The sequence below is a fragment of the Ceraceosorus guamensis genome, assembly GCF_003144195.1.
Source record: "Ceraceosorus guamensis strain MCA 4658 unplaced genomic scaffold IE81scaffold_177, whole genome shotgun sequence".
NCBI lineage: Eukaryota > Fungi > Basidiomycota > Exobasidiomycetes > Ceraceosorales > Ceraceosoraceae > Ceraceosorus > Ceraceosorus guamensis.
Window position 1 is genome coordinate 1 of NW_020290172.1, and position 16,089 is coordinate 16,089.

At 55.5% G+C, this 16,089-nt stretch overlaps 8 protein-coding genes across 8 annotated transcripts; 4 read left to right on the forward strand and 4 right to left on the reverse strand.

Moving 5' to 3' along the window:
- Positions 1 to 384: 384 nt before the first annotated feature.
- On the forward strand, positions 385 to 3,133 carry IE81DRAFT_369536 (hypothetical protein; the record flags this gene model as incomplete). The annotated part of the gene is made up of 2 exons (XM_025517254.1): positions 385 to 1,247; positions 1,351 to 3,133. 2 exons carry the CDS (start codon positions 385 to 387, stop codon positions 2,723 to 2,725), a joined length of 2,238 nt encoding a protein of 745 aa, XP_025365999.1. The 3' UTR covers positions 2,726 to 3,133.
- Positions 3,134 to 3,263: 130 nt separating this feature from the next.
- On the reverse strand, positions 3,264 to 5,696 carry IE81DRAFT_369537 (RuvB-like helicase 1). The gene is made up of 5 exons (XM_025517255.1): positions 5,091 to 5,696; positions 4,747 to 4,988; positions 4,373 to 4,678; positions 3,956 to 4,281; positions 3,264 to 3,863 (listed from the first exon to the last, which is right to left on the reverse strand). Exons 1-5 carry the CDS (start codon positions 5,458 to 5,460, stop codon positions 3,704 to 3,706), a joined length of 1,404 nt encoding a protein of 467 aa, XP_025366000.1. The 5' UTR covers positions 5,461 to 5,696; the 3' UTR covers positions 3,264 to 3,703.
- Positions 5,697 to 6,021: 325 nt separating this feature from the next.
- Positions 6,022 to 8,038, forward strand: IE81DRAFT_332757 (hypothetical protein; the record flags this gene model as incomplete). Its single annotated transcript, XM_025515340.1, has 4 exons — positions 6,022 to 6,286; positions 6,367 to 7,386; positions 7,449 to 7,828; positions 7,907 to 8,038. 4 exons carry the CDS (start codon positions 6,022 to 6,024, stop codon positions 8,036 to 8,038), a joined length of 1,797 nt encoding a protein of 598 aa, XP_025366001.1.
- A 71-nt stretch (positions 8,039 to 8,109) lies between these two features.
- IE81DRAFT_70125 (hypothetical protein) lies at positions 8,110 to 8,847 on the reverse strand. Its single transcript, XM_025517556.1, has one exon. The coding sequence runs from the start codon at positions 8,593 to 8,595 to the stop codon at positions 8,212 to 8,214; it is 384 nt and encodes a 127-aa protein (XP_025366002.1). The 5' UTR covers positions 8,596 to 8,847; the 3' UTR covers positions 8,110 to 8,211.
- Positions 8,848 to 9,157: 310 nt separating this feature from the next.
- IE81DRAFT_350704 (ribosomal protein S9) lies at positions 9,158 to 9,943 on the reverse strand (the record flags this gene model as incomplete). Its single annotated transcript, XM_025516589.1, has 3 exons — positions 9,158 to 9,301; positions 9,520 to 9,625; positions 9,771 to 9,943. The coding sequence occupies 3 exons, from the start codon at positions 9,941 to 9,943 to the stop codon at positions 9,158 to 9,160; spliced, it is 423 nt and encodes a 140-aa protein (XP_025366003.1).
- A 1,501-nt stretch (positions 9,944 to 11,444) lies between these two features.
- Positions 11,445 to 12,298, forward strand: IE81DRAFT_295681 (hypothetical protein; the record flags this gene model as incomplete). The annotated part of the gene is made up of 2 exons (XM_025512103.1): positions 11,445 to 11,726; positions 11,873 to 12,298. Coding segments are annotated over 2 exons (708 nt in total), but the record flags the coding sequence as incomplete, so codon positions are not given.
- A 637-nt stretch (positions 12,299 to 12,935) lies between these two features.
- IE81DRAFT_369541 (DUF1753-domain-containing protein) lies at positions 12,936 to 14,442 on the forward strand. Its single transcript, XM_025517256.1, has 2 exons — positions 12,936 to 13,890; positions 13,977 to 14,442. Exons 1-2 carry the CDS (start codon positions 13,330 to 13,332, stop codon positions 14,373 to 14,375), a joined length of 960 nt encoding a protein of 319 aa, XP_025366005.1. The 5' UTR covers positions 12,936 to 13,329; the 3' UTR covers positions 14,376 to 14,442.
- Positions 14,443 to 14,634: 192 nt separating this feature from the next.
- On the reverse strand, positions 14,635 to 16,076 carry IE81DRAFT_327096 (hypothetical protein; the record flags this gene model as incomplete). The annotated part of the gene is made up of 4 exons (XM_025515006.1): positions 14,635 to 15,160; positions 15,270 to 15,534; positions 15,606 to 15,683; positions 15,772 to 16,076. The coding sequence occupies 4 exons, from the start codon at positions 16,074 to 16,076 to the stop codon at positions 14,849 to 14,851; spliced, it is 960 nt and encodes a 319-aa protein (XP_025366006.1). The 3' UTR covers positions 14,635 to 14,848.
- Positions 16,077 to 16,089: the final 13 nt, after the last annotated feature.

A 16,089-nucleotide genomic window follows, 5' to 3' on the forward strand; every position in this document is an offset into this window, starting at 1 on the left:
GGGGGGGGTGCACGCAACACGCTCGTGACTATCATCATCATCGTCAGTCGCAGCAAGCCTTGCAAACTCACGTGACTTGTAAAGTCGCGCTTGGTGCGGGCACTCTGAATTCACGTGATTGCAGCTGCAGCTTTGCGTGTCATGTCGCGTCGCGATGATCTTCTGCAGCTATATAACGCGGGCGGGCTGGCTCGCATGCGTGGGAGCATGCTTGCGCGTCCCACTCACACTCGAGATTCAATTGAATCGTGAACGAGTGAATTCAATTTTGCGCATCAGCAGGCGCAGGTTGACGCTCACGAGGGTCACGCGATCGATCGTTGTTCTGATCGGATTCACATTCTTGATTCACGATTCAATTTCAATTCAAATTCTTGCTTAGTGATGCGATGCGATCGAGATGCTGCTGGTGATGATCTCTGTACTCAAACGCAGCTGACCATCATCAACTCGCTCATTCACACTCACACTCTCCACCTCACCTTACTCACACGTACGTACGTACGCAGCATACAGAAAGCCGATTCGCTCAGCATGTCCAGCTCGACCAGTCCAGCTGCAGCGCAAGCTTGCAGCTCAGGCTCAGGCACAGGCACAGGCTCAGGCTCAGGCTCAAAAGGGGGTATGGGCTCATCCAGCGCACAAGCCAACGCACTCGGCATCTCCTCGTCCAGCTCATCCAGTGCGCTCCTATCGCTGACACCCACTCACCAACAAGCGCTCCAACAAATCTCCAGCACCGATCAGCTGCCCGAAGACTTGGACTGGAAAGAGATGAAGAGCGCGATGATTTCACATTTGAGATGCGTGGTGCAGCAGTGGGATACGAGGTTCGAGAGGGGGAAAGAGATTCATAGAGCTGCTAGGAATGTAGCGTCGTCGGATGCGGTGCAGGTGCAACAGATGCAGATGCAGACGCAGACGCAGCACCAGATGCAGGGCCAAACATCTCAACCCAATGGCGATTATCTCGAGCGCCCGCCCACCAATATCCTGTCCGACGCTGAGTCTGCTTCCACCTTGCAAAGCGTGCATCAACCGCCCGTTTCCGCATCCGCATCCGCATCCGCAGCGACAACGGTTGACGATGATGATGTCGTTCTCCCCGCCGATCTGTCCAACTTTTACCCAAGCAAGACCACAGCTCCGCTGAGCAAGCCATGGTATGGAACGTGGGGCTTGCACTTGGAAGGTCAAGCGTTGGAGGATGAAGTGCAAGATGTTTGCGCAAGGATAGAAGCTTTCGAGTGAGTCGAGTTCCAAGCTTCGCTTCCGAAGCGCTGAACTCGCACTGGCCGATACTGATCGCGCGTGAATGCGTACATGCCATGTCTTCTTCACGCTCAACAGCAACGCGCCCTTTACGATTCAACGTCTAGCCGAGCTCATGTTGAATCCCAACGAGCACGCGCGGACAGTCAGCAAATACCTTTCGAGTCTCAAGCGCGTACTTTCAGTGACTGCATCTCACGCATCCTTCCTCGACATCGAAAGCACTCGTTCTGCAAATGTCCCAAGCACGGACGCGAACGGGAGCGGAAGTGGAAGCGGGATGGTTGGTGGGACGTATGTGAGAGAAGGATCCATCTTTTCAGAGACTGGATCCACATCCACCTCCTCATCAGTTGGCTCTTACGATACGCTCGCACCTCTAAGCAATCCAATCTTTTCTCCCATTCCTTTTCTGATCCGACCATCCTCCGAAGAAGGCCCACTTGCTTCCAGCTCTCAACTGGATCTAGATCTCGACCTGACTTCCTCTTCTTCTCATCCCGACGCTTTCGAAGCTGTTGGTGCGAGCACAAATCCGGACGAAGCGATGGGCTTGGACTTGGGTTTGGGACTGGGCCTTGGACTTGAAGGAGCTGCAAATGGGAACGAAAATGAGGATGGCAATGGAGCTGCAACGCGTGGGTTTGGGTTGCATGGAGCAGGAGCAGGAGCAAGCGCGGGCGTGGGAGGACCGGGAGCTGAATTGGCAGGAGCGGACAGGACGACGTCAGATGCGCAAAGGCTCGCTCAAGTTCAAGGAAGAGGGACTGGCGCGCCCGGAACACCCGGTGCGATCGGTAGCGCGAGTACGAGCGCGTCTAATCCTACCACTACTGCTACTGCTGCTGCTGCTTTCTCGTTGCTCGAATCGCAGCCTGTGCAGCATCTCGAAGCACAGCAGCAGGCGCACGCGAAAGAGATGGCTGGTAAAGTGGCAGCTAGGGATGCCGGAGCGAATACGAGCGCAAAGTCGACGCGCATGGACGATGGTCAGATCGGTGCGAGCGACAATGGCAATGAGCACGCGACGCAACGGTCCAATGGAGACTTTGCGAGTACGACTGGTCATTCTGCCAACCCGATAGTCGGCGCCACTACGAGTGCAGGTGCGGGTGCGGGTACCGGTACGGGTGTTGCTACAGCAGCTGCAGGAGGTGCAGGAGGAGGGGCTAGAGCTCCAAATGTGCCTACGGTACCTCTTGGTGTGCCCAAAGGAAAAGTGGACGAATTGGACGACGTAGAGAATCACCCTTCGACGAGGACGACGACGACGGGTGGTGCTGCCCCTCTTGCCGCGTCTGCTGCTGCTGCTGCTGCTGCTGCTTCGACTGCTGAGGGAAAGCAAGCAGAGGGAAACGAGATGCAGGTGGATGGGGATGGGATGTTGAATTTGGATAGGCAACAGCCGGAACAAGAAGAAGAGGGCAAGAGAGCAAAGAGGAGCAGAGCGTGAGACAAGGGGGTGGGGGGAGAAAACGGGGAAAGAATGACAGACAAAAGAAGACAAATGGCAAAAAGGATCATCTTCCCTCCTTTCTCCCACGCTTCTCTTTTGTCCCCCTCCCCCTCTCTTCCCCTCATCACCCTTTTCTACTCGTCTCGTATCCCTTTGGCTATGCTTGTCACGATGTTGCGAATTCTGCAAAAGTCATCCCCCTCGCTCCACCTTGCGCCTCACGCCCACCTGCGCCTTCACGCATCTTGATGATGCTCTTGTCTTGTGTCGCCGAGCATCCTATACAGCTTACATGCAGTCCATCAAGAAACATGCTCGATCTGGGGACGCGCGCCTCAAAGTCGACGGAACGCAAGTTGTATAAAAGCGACTTGCAAATTAATCTTGCGCGAGCGACGTTTGGACGAGGGGGAGGGGGGGGAAATCATTCTGGGGGGGGGGGAGGTAATTCAAATGATAGGTGCTTGCTTTCCTTCAAGTGAACAGCTCACGTTGCCACGAAAACTCGCTATCCACAAGCTATGCTAGCAGATCGAAAGATGATCACAATTCCGTGGGCTGAATAGCGAACAAGAGATCAAACACATGAAGCCACGCCCGCACCCCCTGAAGCCGTTGAGAATCCACAAAGGTTGAATTGCGGTGTCGAAGCCTTGCGGTCCTATGCTGTGAGCTAGCTAGCTGGCAGCAGCACCAGCACCAGCATCAGCAAGCAAGCAAGCAAGCAAGCTCTTGCTTTTACTTCTGTACCGGTGATTCGCATGGTAATCTTCCGAAGCAAAACCCGTCCCGAGGGGGAAAGGAAGCCTCTCATCACACGCATTCGTATCGAGAAAAGCGCGAAATCTGCTCGCCCCCCCCCAAAAATGTCGGGGGTTCAAAACCGCATGTTTTCATTTGTCCGCCCTAGGGCTCCCCAATGCGGCGCGCCAAAAGTGGTAGACTGTCTGAGCTGAGGGAACATTGCCAAGCCCCTCAAAGGAATTTTCCTCCTTGTCCGCTCGTCAATGACCTCGCGCTCCTCCTCGCGTCGATGAACAACGTATTGGCTTCCTGAACATCTCCCACCATAATCTCTGTCCTCGTCGAGACCTTTGCCAAGATGGAAGCTGGGGAGAGGAGTTGCAGGGCAAATCTGTGTTGCGAGGCATGGTGGGAACACGGGTGCATTTGTTGCGGTGTGAGGAGGAGTTGATCGGCAGGTAGCTCGGCGGCACTAAAACTCACCGCAAGGAGCTCTTGACACCTTCTTCGGTGAGCAAATCTAGCGCGTCTTCGTTGAGATTCAGATTCTCGATCCTAGCCCTCAGCTTGAGCACCTCTTTGATCTCTTCCTTGGTGTATGGCAAAGTCCTGACGATCATGCACCTATCTAAGAGGTCAAGTGGGATACCATGGGGAGAGACGATTCCTTCTCCCCCCGAAACCGCATCGTACTCTGTTCCTCGCACGACGCATTTGCCTCGATTAGTAGCCAAAATGACGTGCGGCGAGATGGTGCTCTCCAACGCTCGGTTGAGGTAGGTGAAGCACTCGAGATCCAGCATGTGCACCTGCAGGCAAAACACGCACATACAGAGAGGGGGGTTGAGCGAGCTCGCGAAAGCACAGTGCGCACTGATTCGACGCTTAGCGGATGCTCACCTCGTCGATGAAGAGCACACCAGGTACCAACTCTGCAATTCCTCGCTCAATGTACCCATCCACCACTTTGTTGATCTCTCCCCTGAGCTTGTCCGTGATCTCCGTTCTTCTTCCCTTGACCAATTGTCCCACAACGCTCATGATATCCTGACCACCTTGAGGCTTGGCATTCGCAATGTCAAGATCGTGCAGCGTAACGTCTTGCACCACTTCTTTGCGCTTGTGCACCTCCCCCTTTGGCAAAGCGACGTACTCCTCCGCTTCCAGATCGTACTCTGTCGCATAAGCGTCTGATCGACCCACTCTCTAAGACATTGGCACGACACGTGTCAATTCCGAAACTCGACGCACGCTCCACAGTCCTAGAATCTCACCTTGACAGCTCCGGTGTTAGCCTCAATGTAAATTACATCGCCCACCGACACCCTCTCTTTCATGATGCTCTCGTATATGCTGGGATCCAGACGAAGTTGCTTGGTACCCTTGACAGTCTTGAGCCCGATGACGACGTGCGAAATCGTCTTTCCGTAGCCCGACAAGGGATTGTCCGCCTCGGTCGGTGTCAATTCCGTGATTTCGCCTTCGTAGACTTCCTTTGTCTCCCGCACGCGCAGACCTGGAGCGAGCACAAGGTAGAGTCTGCGGTCAGCATACACAAGCCGAGCGCGTGACTGCAGCATACCAGCCTCTGCCCGTGTGACGCTCTAGCTCAACTCACCGATGGCCCTCCTAAAGTTCTCCATGAGCACTTCGGTCTTTTTGACTTCGCTGCTGAACACCTCGCTGCCGACCATTGGGCAAAAAGGTACCTTTTGTCCAAGTTCGTGTGCAATGCCCAGCGCCAGTGCCGTTTTGCCAGTGCCGGGCGCTCCCGTCAATAGCAGAGCTCTTCCGGCAAACTTTTTGGATCTGATCAGATCGAGGATCAATGCGCAAGCTTCTCGAGCTGATTTTTGACCGACGAACCCTTGGGAGAGAGGTAAGGCGGTGCCATCCTCTGTCAGACCTAAGCCTTTGATGTGAGAGTGAGAGGCTATGCGCGCCTCGCGTGATGAACCTGAACCGCTCGCGTTACCCGTCACCTTCATGTTTGCGAGTCGCAGAGCTTTCGAGTTGGAGAAGTGAAGGGCGCGTCAGGGAAGGAGGATGGGGGATTTGGGAGTGCGCTTGGGCCAGCGCGACAAGGCTTGTAGGAAGTTGAAGGTGATCGCTGGTATTTGTGTGTTGTGCGCTGCAAGAGGCAAAAAGCTGCAAGTCACAAGTCAAGCGTGGGGAGGTGAGCAAAGCAGCATTCACACTCACGACTGTGTGACTTGGCATGAACGAAAGAAGGACGGGCTGCGTGAACGCATATACGCGACGTCTTGCTTCTTCGCTTTGTACGTGCGCGAGCAGCGCGGTCGCGTTGGGGACACGTGACCCTCCCACAACAGCCACCACGTACACAAGCAAAGAAGGTGGAGCTTGCGCGTTGCGTGGTCGACGCTCGAGCCAGCAGGCAAGCGCGTCAGTCAGCACCTTCGCCATCCCCTTCCTACGTCAGACCCAGCTGCACCACCATCACTGTGACTCGACGCGAACAACGCTGCGTGCAAGCAGAATAGAGTGTTTTCCTTTCTCATCTCTCCCGTTGTCAAGGCGTCCTCATCATGGCTTCGCAAGCCACTTCCGATTCAAAGCCTTCGGGCAACGCTACAGAATCAAGCTCGACAGCTTCCTTGATCCCCACCCTCTCCTCAGAGGAGCAATTTCTTCACCTCTTGCGACACAACTTGGCGCTCATCACTAGAGGTGTGACGCACTTGGAGCCTCGCTTCACCGCTAGAGCTCTTCGAAGCTTGACCTCTACTCGACGCAAAGCTGCTGCTCATCCGGATGTGCTCGCCACCACAATCGAAGAGGGAGATGCGGATGGTGAGTGTTGAATGCGCGGCGCGATCGCCTTGGCCGTGCACGTCATGCTGACGCTCCTCATGTCTATACTTGCGTCGTAGATAAATCTCGTGCTGCGATGCTCAAGTTCTTGCCCAAGTCTTATGTTCCTCAGCCTGTCAAGCTGCCCACCGCGACGAGCGCAAACGCTGCCTCGGACGCCATGGACATAGACGAATCTGAATCTGCGCCAGCCACAGAGGGAACAAAAAAGGACTCGAAAGACGGCAAGTCCGACGACAAGGATTCGGAAAGGGAGAAGGAAAAGGAAAAGGAGGCTCAACAGGAGAAAGAAAGGGCTGCATTCATCGAAAAGTTCAATCAACCTTTTAAAGCGAGACCAGAAGCGGCTGCTGAAGTTCAAGCGTATCTGCGTCTTCTGTTGGTGGTTTACCTGCTGGATGGAGGAAAGGTAGAAGAAGCGCAGACGCTGGCCAGGTCTTCGATCGATGCTGTCGTCGCTCAAAATAAGAGATCCCAGGATTTGCTCGGTGCCAGGCTTGTCTTTTACCTCTCTAGGAGCATCGAACTGCTCAGCAAGGACAAATCTGCCGAGGGTCTTGCCGGCGAGCGTCCTTACCTCTTGAGTCTGTACAGGAGCGCCTCTCTTAGACACGATCCCGAGACGCAAGCGACGCTCATCAACCTCCTGCTCAGGAGCTACATCGAGGGAAAGGCGAACCTGTACGACCAAGCGGACAAGCTCGTCGCCAGAGCCCCTTTTCCTCGAAGCAAGGCTGGCAATGGCCAAGTGGCGAGGTACGAGTACTACGTAGGAAGAATTCGAGCTGTTCAATTGAACTACTCGGAAGCTCACACGCACCTTCAACAAGCCATCAGAAGAGCTCCAGCGGCTGTGCAACCGGCAAGCGCCAACAAGGGTGCGGCGGACAAGGAAAAGGCGGACGGTCCGCCTGCTGCCAAACTTGGCAAACCTTCTGTGCCTGCCGCTGGGTTCTTGCAGACGGCTCACAAATTCCTGGTCGTCGTGGAGCTGCTCATGGGCGACATTCCTGAACGAAGCATTTTCCGCGCCGAAGTGCTCCAGAAGGCCCTTGCGCCTTATATGGAGATTGTCCAAGGTGAGCAGGGCTTTTGATTCGTGCCAGTGTGAAGCAAGCTGACGCGTTCTGACTCTCTGCAGCGGTCCGAGTGGGCGATTTGTCCCTCTTTCAAAAGACGCTGTCCACGCACGAAGCGCTCTTTCAAGCCGACCGCACGCGTTCTCTGATCGTGCGTCTGCGCCACAATGTCATCAAGACGGGTATCCGCACCATCTCCCTCGCATACAGTCGGATTTCGCTTGCAGACATCACGCGCAAGCTTCATTTGGAGAGCGAAGAAGATGCAGAGTACATTGTGGCCAAGGCTGTCAGGGATGGGGTCATCGAGGCTCGGGTGGACCACGAGAGGGGAGAAATGAAGTCGGCAGACATGGGAGAGGTTTACAAGACCAACGAACCTCAGACGCAATTCAGACAGAGGATCGACTTTTGCTTGCAGTTGCACAACGAGAGCGTAAAGGTGAGTTGATTGAGCGCAGTGCTCGCATGTTCACGAGCTCTCTGCTAATCCTGAACGAATCGCTGCAACTTCACACAGGCCATGCGTTACCCGCTCAACAATCACAAGGCGGAACTCGACAGCGCTGTCGCGGCGCGCGAAAGAGAGAGGGAGCTGGCCAACGAGATCGCCGATGGTGACATTAGCGAAGACGACGAGGATTGGGTTTGAGCGCCGGGCTCTCCTAAGGCTGACGAGCAGTCGATGCGTTGAGTTGACGGACAAGCACCTCCACGAACAGAGTGCTCCTCTGTCACCTGCCCATCCTGGAGCAGAGAGACGGTGCAAGAATCTGATCAGTCTTCGTGATGCATGTGGTCGCTCTGAGCGTCGAGAGAACCTGGTCAGGTGAACCCCTTTCCGTCGTTTACAATCTGTATTCCTGTGTTCGCTCTGACTGAGCGGGCTTTCCTAACCCGTGAGTCGCGCCTCGTGTGCCGAGTCGAGTGCAGAGGCAAGTCGAGAGGCAATTGATCGGGTAGCGCTCGCGTGCTCCGAGTCGCCCGGGCGGTCCTCGAACCGTTGGCAGTGAGGAGAATCCCAAGCATCTCGATTCCGAAGAAGACGTGTGACTGAATGCGGCTCGCGCGAATTTTTTGGGCCTCCCTGCGTGTTTCAGATGCGAGACCACGTTTGGAAAGCCGGCGAATGTTGTGTGTCCCTTCGCTTTTGAGCAGTGTGCAGTCAGAGTGCGAGACGACCTGCAAGGCAAAGAGGGTCATCGTCATTTTGGGATGGCAACGCGCGCTTCATGTTCGTACGTGATCTGCTTTGTCCGCGTGGGACGTCAAGGCAAGCACGTCTCATTGCCGCTTATCATTTCACACGTCCGCGATCAACGACGTCGGCACAAAGTCTCCATCAGGTCTCACATCCCGCCGCTACTCGGATACCGTCCCAAGCAGACCACTCGCAGCTGCACGAAAGCGCCACCGCGCTCAGCAAAATCGTCGCAGCTTTCGCAGCGCCAACGAGCAGGCTCGAAGCGGACGAGGACCACGAGTGCAAAAGCAGGGGCCTTTGTTTCAAGGTGTGATCTCGATTGCCATGTTGAGCATATGGGGATGAAAGTGTTTGCGCAAGGGAACTCTTTGGGGTGGATGTAGTACAAGCTTTCAAGCTGGTGGATGAGAGAGACTTCTGCTCCCAATATTCTTTTCGGTTGTTTGCGAGGCAAGAGTTTCAAACGCAGAGAGAGACGCAGCTGAGAATGCTCTTGGCACGTACGTGTCGATGCGAGACCCGCAACCTCTACCCATGACGCTTCACAGCAAGCAGTTGCAAAGTCGTTTATCTGTAAGACTTTTGCCTGCGTGCACGGGCACCGCGACCACCGTACTTCTTGGGCTCCATGCGACGAGGGTCGGCGACAAGCAGAGTGCGGTCGTAGGCTACAAATTGCTGACGCAGCTCCAGAGAGGAAGCAGCATCTTGCTGTGGATTTCGAGGAGAGTGTGAAGTCAGCTTCTGATTTGCTCGTGAGGAATCGTATGGCTCCACGGGGCCTATGTCCAGTGCCTTGGCATCCATCGCCTATGGACCCCATGTAACGCCTTCTACTCAGATCCTTGCCCTCAGCAGGCATTCCGCGTCCCTCGCCCCGCTCAACTCGACCACGAATCTCTTGTAATCTCTCTTGCATCTATACGCACGTGCTTTGCATAGTAGGCAACGAGAGCCTTGGCAATAGCCTGGCGGATGGCGTAAACCTGAGAGACGTGACCACCACCGGAGACCTTGATGCGGAGGTCAACGTTGCTAGCAGCGAAGGGTAGGTGTGCACGGCGTTAGCGTAATGTCAGCTGTACGAAGCCAGACTAGGCGAATGGAGCGATCGAATGCCTTGACGAATTCCACCGCCCGCAACGGTTTGTCCCACCATGTGACCTCGGGAGAGACTCACGCGAACTTGTCCTCTCCAACGATGAGGATGGGCTCGTAAGCCTTGAGGCGCAAAGTCTCTGGCTCGATCAAGTGGATAGGTTGGGAGTTGATGCGAATCAATCCCTTGCCAGCCTTGATCGAGGCGACGGCGGTCGAGTTCTTCTTCTTTCCGAAAGTTTGAACCAGCGACATTTTCTAGACGAGGAAGATATCAAAGAGATCAGCGAAGGCCGAGCGGTCGAGGATCTGATAGCTGCAGAAGCCACATTGAGCTTCTCTGGCCCTCGCTACAGAAGGCAGTGCATGCTGATGCTTGCGAATCTGGCGAGCTCGCAGCGGAGACCATCCCAGAGCTCCCTCGCAATCGCGCCTCCCACTGCCGAACAGCGCGCTGCAGTCTGCCCAGCTACTGAATTCCCTGTTCCACGCCAGTAGAGCATCCCATCGAATGTCGCAGCACGTGTAGTACATGCTATACGGCACTAGACGATGCTACTCGCTGATCCATGACCAAGACTATCCATTCCCCACCTTCGAGCCCACGATCCACTTCGCAGCGATTGCGACGACGGCCCTTCCACGCTATGCAGGATATGCAGAGAAAGAATGAAGCAATCGGGAGATACTAACGGCGCAAAAGTCCAGCAAGGATCTTGAGGATGGGTGAGTGGGGTACTGAAGGTGGAGCGCTACCCTATTCAAGCGGCTTTGGTGATTGTGAGTCGTCAGTGCATGGCCGCAGACGCCCCTCAGGCCCGGCAGCCGCGCTCAGGCGCGCAAGTCTTCTTGTTACGCTGCAGGCAGCTCGGCCGAGCGTGTATGTACCACGCACTCACATGTAGCCCACGTGGCGAGCTTCTGCACCTCTTCGCAGCGCGCAGCTGCAGCGCGCGCGGGCTGGTGATGTACCACGTGGTGATCTCACAAAATTGGTGAGAAGGAGCCCAAGCGCAAGCGCTCACTCTGTGCTGACTTTGACCTGTTCGTCGCGGCCACTACTGACAACAGCGTCTCCTCGATCACCCTCAAGACCGACGCTCTCGACAAGACCGATTCCACTCTTCTTTGCATCATAAAGGAGACCGTGCCCATCATGGTTAGTATTTCCGCGACGTATGCTGAGCCAGGCCGGATTGGGAGGGAAGGTGACTTGCGAAGGACCACGAAGCAAATTGGGGAACGCAACCGAAAGCCTCTGCGGTACGGACCGCTGTCATTGATGTGGCTCTCAAAATCCGACCACGGCCGTGTCGCAGCTGGAGTGATTGAGGCGGAAGGGCAGAAGGCGAAGGAGGCGGCCAGAGAGGGCAACCCGTTCAGCACGTCTCTTCCCGCAACGGCAGATGAGGTTGGAAGATGGGTTGTCGTTGAGACGTTGCGAAGATGACGTGGCGAATGGGAACGCGATTTGCAGCCTGGTCAACCGAGCTGGATAGGACGAACAGCCGACTCAATGCTGCAAAGGCGGTGTCTGCTCCGTGCACAGCCACTGTCTCGGCTGCGAAATCCTTGCTTCTGCTGGCCACCGTGCACGTCGCCTAGACATAGTGATGCGTGCTGCCTGCCACCGTACGCGAGATGTCCAGCCGCTTCATACCTGGTCGAGACTTGGGTCGCAGTGACGCGCTCGCATCCTCCTCCGAGAGCTGGTCCACGCAGTACGCTGACATTCGCGCCTTTTGTCCCATTTTAGGTCGACGCAACTTCACCCGTTACTCTGCGCACGCGCAAATTCATCACAAACCGTCTGTTGCAACGCAGACAGATGGTACTGGACGTGATCCACCCTGCGCGCGCCAACGTTAGCAAGGCTGAGCTGAGCGAGAAGCTGGCCACGATGTACAAGGCGAACAAGGAGCAATGCGTCATCTTTGGTTTGAGGACCCACTTTGGTGGTGGAAGATCGACCGGTTTCGCCCTCATCTACGACTCTCGCGAGAGCATGAATTTTGAACCTCGTCACCGTCTTGTCAAAGTGAGTAGTGTTCGTACGGCTGGGATGGGAGGCGCAGGTAGTGGAAGCGTGCTGGTGAAAGCCGTCGCAGAAGTGTCCCAAGAAGATGGCACCCGCGCACGCACGAGATTGGGAGCTGACCCTTTATCACGGTCTCACGCAAACAGGCTGGACTTGCTACCAAGGTTGAGAAGCCTTCTCGCAAGTTGCGAAAGGAGCGCAAGAACCGTCAAAAGAAGCTGCGTGGTACTCAAAAGAAGAAGGTGAGTTGGGAGGCGCGTCGCTTGAAGCGATTGTTACGGTGTGCTCACACGGTCGACTCATTCTTTAGGGTGCCGAGGCCAAGAAGAAGTAAACGACACGCTGTTCACATTCATACATCGTCTGGCTTTTACACTGGCCCAACTCGCTTCGACACTTCTACGCACTCGACCAACACCTCACGCAAAACATGCCTTGATTCTCTTGTCATCATCAGTCCATGCTTCCAGCTCCTGCTTCATCGCTCATCGCGCGTCGAAAGGGGACTGCGAAAGACAACAACTACAAAAGCAATGACTTCCATTACTTTGTACAGTGTCCCGGCTCGCTAGGATGGGTGCGTGCGGCAGCGTGATCGGAGATGGACTTGTGGAACGATTGAGCGGAGATGATCTTGCTGCTCAGTCACGAGTGCAGGTCCGGGCGGGACGTGCGACGCCATGCCTAGTCAGGCTTCGCGTGTCTGGTGTGGCTTGCTAGTGAGGAATTAGGCTCCGCAAGATCGAGTGACAAGCGGTTCGTGCCGGGGGCCATGGCAGAGGCGCAAACCGCGTGCGTGGTTGAAGGTTGAAGATGGACATTCACGATTGTGATTGCGAATGTGTTGCGCGCGCGCGCGCGCGCGTGTTGTGGGCGCTTTGATTTGATGGGGCCCGCGCATCCATCCCTCGCCATCATGCACCTCGCACAACAAGCTGGACTCTTGCGCACAAGCCTCATTTTGGGAGATTTTGAAAGACCCCGAAAGTCCAACTTCGATTCTGGACTCAAATCGTCAATGTTGATTGTCAATGGACGCTGATGCGTGGGCGCTTTGCGCGATGATCGGGGAATGATGAGTCGTGTGGCATCACGTGAGACGCTGTCACGCGTGAACCGCGCGGACACGGCTGGGGAGTGAGCATGCAGATTCAAGATTCAAATTGCAAAAAGACGAGATTGAGATCGAGCGCATCGCAGCAAGTGTGACCTCACTCATTCTACACTGCGACTCTGACTCGCAGTCCGTCCTACTCTCCTCTCTATCTAGCCCCCGTGTCGTTCTCTTTCGAATCGACACACAGGCACAAGCACGACTGCTTGGCGATTTTGGGGGAAGTGGCAAAACGTCTTGGTTGATCTGGTGTCTGCTCTGCTCGGGCATTGTGCTTCAGTAGTAGTGCGACGAATAACGCGCGTGCAAGTTGTTTCTCGTTCCGCTTCCTTCGGACATTCTCACTCATTGTGAGGGCAGTCCAGCGTCTGCCGACTGGGCTCGCTCCCATCAGCTCCATAGCTCGCCCAAGAGGCAGCAGCACGCTTCGGCAGATTCCTCCTCCCCGCCGCGCAACCGCTTCTCGTTCATTCCTCCTCGCCGTTCAGCATGTCGCGATTGACCTTTCGACCACCATCGCAGCAAGTACGAGCGTGGATCACTTCGTTCATGCTGCTGCTCGATCTCAAAGTGGGATGCACAGTAATCACCTTTTTCGCACTGTTCAACAAGATTGCCGGCATATTCGGCATCATTGCCGTCTTTAGCGGAGGAACCTTTGCGCAGATCACGCTCTACATCTACAGCATCGGCACGATCGGATTGCTATTGTGGGCATTGAGGGCCATTTCGGATGAAGATGCGAGCAAAACCTTGAGATTCGCTCACCTCTTCCTGGCCGATCATCTCGTCTCTTCCTTTTGGACATTGCACTTTGCCATGGATTGGTACACTCTGCAACCTCATGATGGATCCAAACCTCAGTTGGCGCCTCATCAAGCAGGTCTGATGGATCTCATCGAAAAGATTGAGAATAGCTACGAGATTCCTGGAAGCATCAAACATCACGTGCCCCTGGCTGGACAGGAGAGGGTGGATGCTGCTCAGCAAGTGTGGAAGGAGGAGAGGAGCTTTTCGGCCGCTGTGCTCGCAGCTGGGTGGGTGCTCAAGGTGAGCTGCAAGATGCATCCGCAGGCACGTGTGAGGTGGGGGCCGCTCAACACAAAACGCACACCGCTTTCCTTTTCCCCCCGCAGGTGTACTTTGCCCTCATCCTCTATTCGTACGCCCTTCATCTACGCCACGGCACCTACCACTCGCTCTGGCAATCCAAATCAGGCACGGCAGGTCAGGGCCATTTGAGGATGCGCTCTAGGGGCTATCAACAAGTGCCCGCAGAAGCTCACGATCTGCCTCGCTCTCAATCGAACCATGCACGTGCTGGCGATGCGAATGGAGGGGTGGACGAACTGCCTCCTTGGAGCGAAGAGGAGGATGAGGGTGAAGAAGAGGAGGATGAGAATGAGGGAAGAGCAAGGATACCGGCAGTTCGGCTTGACCGGCCTGCGGAGGATGCGAAGGCGTATGCGAGCCAGAAGGCTTCGAATGCCCGCATGACGCGCACTGCCTCTAGCTCTAGCACGAGGGAATCCTGATGAGTTTGCCTCTCATCGAAAGCATCGCAATAGATATGACGCGCGTGCGAGCTCAGTCCATCACGTTCGTATTCGTCGTGGAGGGGGGGGGGGGGGCGTACATACGGCGCAAGAAGCTTGTTTTTGAAGGGAAGAGGGCGCACGGGAGCAGGTATTTGGCTTCTTCGACACAATGTTCCGGCTGGCTGCGTGGAATAAAGCACAGCATGGCAAGCCTGCCCACGACCCGCGCGGTAGGATGCGCTCACACGAGTCGTGAGTGCGCGTGCCGACTCGAGACGAGATGAGGTAGTGGAGTCCAGCGTGCGCGTCCTGTGAGCTTCCCTGACGGGCACAAAGCATAGCGCAGCGCGAGGGTTTGAGAGGGCCTTCAAAGGGGGAACTCTTTCGTTCGGGGGGGATTGATGCATTCACCATGCACATTCTCATTCTCAAGCGGGCGCGCAAATCCGTGTGTGTGGCAGGTCGAAGCATCACAGGTCTTGATGCAGATCAACCGCTGGAGCCGACTTTGACGCATCCCTCACCTCACCGCCCCGCGTCGTCTCGCGATGGACGATCTGATCGACGTTGAAGGAATCCGAAGTGAGGTCCAGCTTGGTCCTGAAGGCCTTGATGGATTTGAAATTCAGCTCTTGAGACGAGGATGATGATGCTGCAGCAACAGCTTGCGTGTGAGCCTGAGCACCCAAACGGCTTTCGTGGGTAAAGCGCTGGACGTTGAGAGTCAAATCGATGACGTATGTTCTAGGAGGTATACGAGGTGCAGATGTGTTGAAGTGAAACTTTTGAGTTGGTAGCGCGCGGAGGGGGGGGGAGCGGCAAGTGTCAGAAGAAGTGCAACTGGGGGCGCGAGCGAGCGGGGAGAAAAGAGGCCAGCGGACGAGCGCGCACCTCGATGATGTTCTGTCCGCTCCTTTCCGCAAACCAAGCAGCTTCTGCCAATCGCTTCACAGCATCCCACCTCTTTTCGAATGCTTCATCCAGCTCTCCGCTACGCGTAGCTTTGGCATCCAACCAGTCAGCAACGGTATACTGGATGCTCTGCGCATCAGCCTCGAAGGAGCTTGGAGACTTGTCGGGCTTGAAAGAGGCGTGTAGACTTCGCGCGCCCGGCGTGTAGCGCGCTGCTGTAGAGATGATGCGGCTAGAGGATAGACTGTGTTGGAGAGAAGGTGGGTGCTGCGTGAGTAGATAGATGAGCTCGATCGAGCGTAAGCGCAAGCTCACATGGTCTGCTTGAAGAGAAAAGGCACGTGCGAGCCTGCATCGCTGGCAGCGGGGTGTCTCATGAAGGGCACTTCCAGCCTGGCAAGCGAGATAGATCAGAGTGAAGCAAAAGTTCGTTCAAGCAGACGCTGGCTGCATCGCGTTCAAAGCAAAAAAAAACACCTACTTGGCCTCGCTGAAGCTATTCATTCGCATGCCCATCCACATCTTGCCCGGACCTGTATTGTGTTGATAGCCGAGTTGAAGAAAGATCAAGTGCAAAGGCTCGGAGGCGGTGCTCGCTTCTTGCGCCAGATCCAAATCTGCGAGGATCTGCACCGGAATGGGAAGCAGACCGTCTCGCAGGTTTGCGGGCAACCATTTCTCTTGCAAGATCGCCTTTGGTACTAGAAGCGGTACCAGGAGCACATCGTACGTGCCGGCAAGCGACAAATCCATCATCACTGTGAATGCGTGGGACAAGAGGAGCATGAGCTTGGCGGGG

What these genes read in the sequence shown, in the direction of transcription:
- IE81DRAFT_369541 (XM_025517256.1), top strand. Translation starts at nt 13,330, where the DNA reads ATGTCGCGATTGACCTTTCGACCACCATCGCAGCAAGTACGAGCGTGG. An exon ending in CAGCTGGGTGGGTGCTCAAG is followed by an intron (nt 13,891 to 13,976) that starts GTGAGCTGCAAG and finishes TTCCCCCCGCAG; the next exon opens with GTGTACTTTGCCCTCATCCT.
- IE81DRAFT_369537 (XM_025517255.1), bottom strand. Translation starts at nt 5,460, where the DNA reads ATGAAGGTGACGGGTAACGCGAGCGGTTCAGGTTCATCACGCGAGGCG. An exon ending in CTAACACCGGAGCTGTCAAG is followed by an intron (nt 4,679 to 4,746) that starts GTGAGATTCTAG and finishes CCAATGTCTTAG; the next exon opens with AGAGTGGGTCGATCAGACGC. An exon ending in GTGTGCTCTTCATCGACGAG is followed by an intron (nt 4,282 to 4,372) that starts GTGAGCATCCGC and finishes TTTTGCCTGCAG; the next exon opens with GTGCACATGCTGGATCTCGA.
- IE81DRAFT_70125 (XM_025517556.1), bottom strand. Translation starts at nt 8,595, where the DNA reads ATGACGATGACCCTCTTTGCCTTGCAGGTCGTCTCGCACTCTGACTGC.